At 51.3% G+C, this 4,250-nt stretch overlaps 1 protein-coding gene across 2 annotated transcripts in view; it reads left to right on the top strand.

The window, feature by feature from the left end:
* Positions 1 to 3,727, top strand: part of LOC119309421 (protein GAMETE EXPRESSED 1-like) — a 5,613-nt gene extending 1,886 nt beyond the window's left edge. The window contains exons 1-6 of one of the 2 annotated variants that reach the window (XM_037585424.1): positions 810 to 998; positions 1,118 to 2,277; positions 2,385 to 2,511; positions 2,632 to 2,818; positions 2,928 to 3,084; positions 3,177 to 3,727. In XM_037585424.1, coding sequence (XP_037441321.1) covers positions 1,205 to 2,277; positions 2,385 to 2,511; positions 2,632 to 2,818; positions 2,928 to 3,084; positions 3,177 to 3,477 — 1,845 coding nt within the window. In that variant the 5' untranslated portion in view covers positions 810 to 998; positions 1,118 to 1,204 and the 3' untranslated portion in view covers positions 3,478 to 3,727. Of the gene's footprint in view, positions 1 to 809; positions 999 to 1,117; positions 2,278 to 2,384; positions 2,512 to 2,631; positions 2,819 to 2,927; positions 3,085 to 3,176 lie in introns of those variants that run through there. The other variant, XM_037585425.1, reaches the window with a different exon arrangement.
* Positions 3,728 to 4,250: the final 523 nt, after the last annotated feature.

Here is a 4,250-nt window from a genome sequence, read left to right as displayed (position 1 = left end):
GCCCCGCTCATCGCTGGCCAGGCCTGCCGCTGCTGCTTCTTGACCTCCGGCCGCCGCGCGAGCTCCGCTCCGGCCACGCACAGGGGAGGCACCGGCCGCGGGCGGCGACGCTGCGGGGAGGCACCGGGGCCGCGGGCGGAGCAGGGAGAGAGAAGCGGATGGGGAGAGAGAAGGTGGGGGCCGGGCTGAAAGCGACGGGGGAGGGGAAAGATGTGGCTGCAGGTGGGCCTTTGCATGCATAAACAAACCGCCGGTGCTCTCAGATGCCTCCCTGGGGGCTGGGTTCGGGTGATACTGCCGGCGCTGAAATTGCACGATACCGGCGAAAAAAGCGATCCTGGGGACGTGAGTGGAGGCTTTTTTCGCTGCCGGCGCTCCCAAAGTTAGAAAAAAGGGCCTCTTGGGGAGCCTAGTGGAGATGCCCTTAACACTAGTTAGTTGGGATCCAATTGGTGGTTACTGTAATTAACAGAGCTTCCTTGCCGGGAACGGAACATTAGCATGGCAACAGATCTCTGAACTCTCTTCTATATTTGCATTCCCATCAACATCCCAGTAGTGCTCAGGGTTAATTAACCACAGGAAATTCCAAAAGAACACGACGAAACCGCCATTGCTCCCGTGAAATCATGTCCAGTTCAGTGCATGAGTAATGCGAGTGTGCGCTGTCCGGGTCCCTGTCATGCGTGGTGTCAAAAGTCCCAAACCGACTTACTGTTTTTTTTTTCCTTGTGAATCTCCGATCGGATCTGACCTCTGCCTTGCCGGCGAAGAAACGCGGGGCACTATATTTATCCGGCGCCCCTTTCACACGGCAGGGCACCAACCCGTTGCGCTCTTGTGTTTCTCTCTCGAGGATCGTTTTGATACATGCATCCCCTTTCTTGCATTAGGCTGGAACTGACTGAATTGGATTTTTATAGTGGTTGGGTTTTACTGTACCTGATCGAGTAATTGGCATCAAGAACTTGGAATCTCGATCTTGCCTCTTTAATTTGGTAATTAATCAAGAATTTCAGAGTTTAATACTATGAATTATGATTCGAGCATGGTAACAATCTGCATCCAGTGAATACGTTTTAATTCTTGCTTTCTTGACCATCCTTGTCCTTGGCAGGGAAGATTTGCACTGCAATTGACCTCTGGTTCAACTCTCCACCAGGGTCACTCTTTTTTGCCGGTGCCTAATTGATCGGCCAGCGCCATGAGGAAGAATGCATCGTTCGTCTTGTTGATTTTGGCCTGCTTGTGGCTGTGCCCTCTGCGGGGCAGCGGGCTCTCATGGAACATTTTCTCGTCTCCGTCGTCCTCGGCGTCCGGTAACAGGGCGCCGGTGATGGAGCTCGACGGCGCGGTGGCCGACTTCTCCATGGACGTCACCAACAACCCGCGAGGGGTGAAGCTGCTGGAGAACGCGCGGAACAAGCTGGCGGGCCCCAAGAACTGCTGGCAGGAGGCGTACCGGAACCTCTTCGCCAGCTGCGGCGAGATCATGGCCGACAAGGAGCGGCAGGCCCGCCTGGCGTGGCACCTCAGCAGCTGCTACCAGGAGGACTCGGGCCGCCCGGCCTTCCCGTCCTGCGCCGGCGGCTCCAAGATGGTGCACTGCCGCAAGAAGCTCGGCGACTCCGAGAGCAAGGTGTTCCTCGAGTTCTTCCTGGAGACCAACACGCTGTGCCACCAGCTGCAGGCGGAGGCCTTCAAGCACAGCACGGAGCGGCTGGTGAACGACCTGACGCGGTCCTCCAAGTCGGCGGAGGAGAAGCTGGAGGTGATTGAGGCGCGGTCGGAGGAGATCATCAAGGAGTCCGGGAAGGTGCAGGACGCGCTGTCGTCCATCGAGGCGCAGGCGGACCGCCTCGCGGAGACGTCCAAGGGCGTGGGCGCGCAGATCGACGACGTGCTGGCGCACTCCAGGACCATCTCCGATCAGTCCAAGGAGATCGCCGCCTCTCAGGCGGAGCTCAAGGAAGGGCAGGCCGAGATGAGGAATAAGATCGAGGCCGGCATGGAGCGCATCCAGGAGTCGTACGATCAGCTAGGGGACGGGATGGGGAAGCTCACCGAGGAGGCCGTGGGCATTCAGAAAGAGATTGGAACTGTCGGCGACCTGATGTCTTCCAAGATGCTGGTTCTGCAGGGCACCGCGGATGAGATTGGGAGTGTGGCGGGCAAATCACTCGAGAATCAGATGCAGCTGTTGGATGGGCAGAACAAGGCCATGGATGGATTGACTAGCCTCCACACCTTTCAGTCACAGGCTCTCGAGGAAAGCAGGTAATGCATTTCATCGCATCAAACATAACTGAATTTTTCCAACTTTCTTGTAATGTGTGTGTGGACTGTGGACTCAAAGAGATGCTGATTTTTATCTGAAATTGCAGGGAAACATTGGAGAAACTTGCACTGTTTGGGCAGCGTCAGCAGGAAGAGTTGCTGTCCAAGCAGGAGCAGATCCGGCAGGCTCATGATCATCTCATTCTGAATTCACACTCCATACTGGCAGCTCAGGTACTTGGCTATTATTTCTCAAATAATATTAGTTTCATAAAGTGAGTACGTGACACAAAAGGCTTCAAGCCTGCTTCTAACTCGCACTTGTTTGCTAACTGAACTTGTTTGGGGCTGCAGGAGGAGTTCAGAGCGAAGCAGGCTAACATCTTCGCGGCGCTGGACAAGCTCTACATCCTCCACAACGCCATTCTAGCAGAGTCCCGCTTCATCAAGGCCTTCTTCTTCTACTGCTGCATCGTCTTCCTCATCTACATGCTCACCAGCGCCAAGCAGACGTTCAGCATCAGAGGCCAACTCTACTTCGGTAAGGTCATTTTTCTTCAGTTTTCTTCAGACCTGTACTACTTTTTGGTGCAACCCAGTGCATCTATGTCACTGCAACTTGTCTGATTTTCTAACGTCTGTTTCGGCAGGTTTGTGCATCACGCTCCTGCTAGAGATGGGCCTGATCAAGTTCGCAGCCGGCAACTTCGACAACCAGTTCTGGGTCCTGTCCAAGGTGTTTTTGGTCAGATTGTTGTTCCTGGCTGCCGCCACTATTCAGATATTGCATTCCATATTCACATTCAGGTGAGTAAGAAATTAACCCATAACTCCCAGGTTGCACACTTACAAAAAGATGGTAGAACTTATAATTAACTTAATGAAACATTATATCTCAGGGACTACGAAGTTCTGAACCACCGGCTGCTCCAGACGCTGGTGGAGAAGGTCCGGACACTGGAGGAGAATGCAGGCGACAGGATGCTCTCGTACGGCTCGGAGAGCGACGAGAGCCTGAGGAATTACTCGTGGGTCTTCGACGAGCTGACGGATGAGGCGGACAGCACAGTCGACCCTAACTACGCCTTGCCGGAGCAAACTCGCCGAAGGTACAACGCCTTGCCGGAAGAGGTCGCCGAGAACTCCATCACCACGTCGGGTAGCCGGAGGTACAACCTGCGGCGGCGGAGCAAGCAGTGATGGGGACGAACTTTTTTGCTCCTCGTGGTAATACGGGGTTTGTGATTTTATTTACGAGAGAAGGGGGTTTGCGGCAGTTCTTAGCTTGGGTGTGTGATGCTGTGACTACGTCGTTTGTATTTAGCTGGCCCGTATGAGTTTTGGTTTTGCTAGTCATCAATCTGAAATGATCGAATGTGTATAATGATGTTGACGGTATATTTGTATAAATCTGAAATTAAGTGTAATGAAACTACGATTGTTGAACAAAGTACTCTTTAATGAAAATCATTTAAAACGATGTTCATTTCGCATCTTTTTTCAGTCCACTCCACCGTGACACTTCTTTAATGTGAGCTACTACCTTCGTCCTGGTTTATTAATCCTCATTATTTTTTATGCAACGATGTTCATGCATGTCATCAAAAATTATATCAATGAAAACTATGTTCAAATACGAACCTAACGATATATTTTTTGTTGACATGCATTCACATTTTGTTAGTTAAATATTTAATCAAAATTTTGCACAAATTACATAGAAGACCAATAAACCATGACGAGAGTAGTACCATGTGACCTGATGCGAGCAAATAGGCAAATAATCCCGCCAGGTTATATGTCGCCTATGGGCGATGTCTAGCGAGCTAACCCAGTAGTGAGGTTTCCTTTGCTGTGTGTTGTAGGTACATGTAGGTCCGGTTTACTTTTTTCTTCGTTTCTTTCATTTTATTTGTTTTCTCACTGATTTCTTTGCTTGTCCTTTTTTCTTCATTTTTCTTTTGTTTTATTTG

This window comes from Triticum dicoccoides, chromosome 5B (genome assembly GCF_002162155.2).
Source record: "Triticum dicoccoides isolate Atlit2015 ecotype Zavitan chromosome 5B, WEW_v2.0, whole genome shotgun sequence".
Taxonomy (NCBI): Eukaryota; Viridiplantae; Streptophyta; class Magnoliopsida; order Poales; family Poaceae; genus Triticum; species Triticum dicoccoides.
This window is presented reverse-complemented; position numbering and strand designations above follow the sequence as displayed.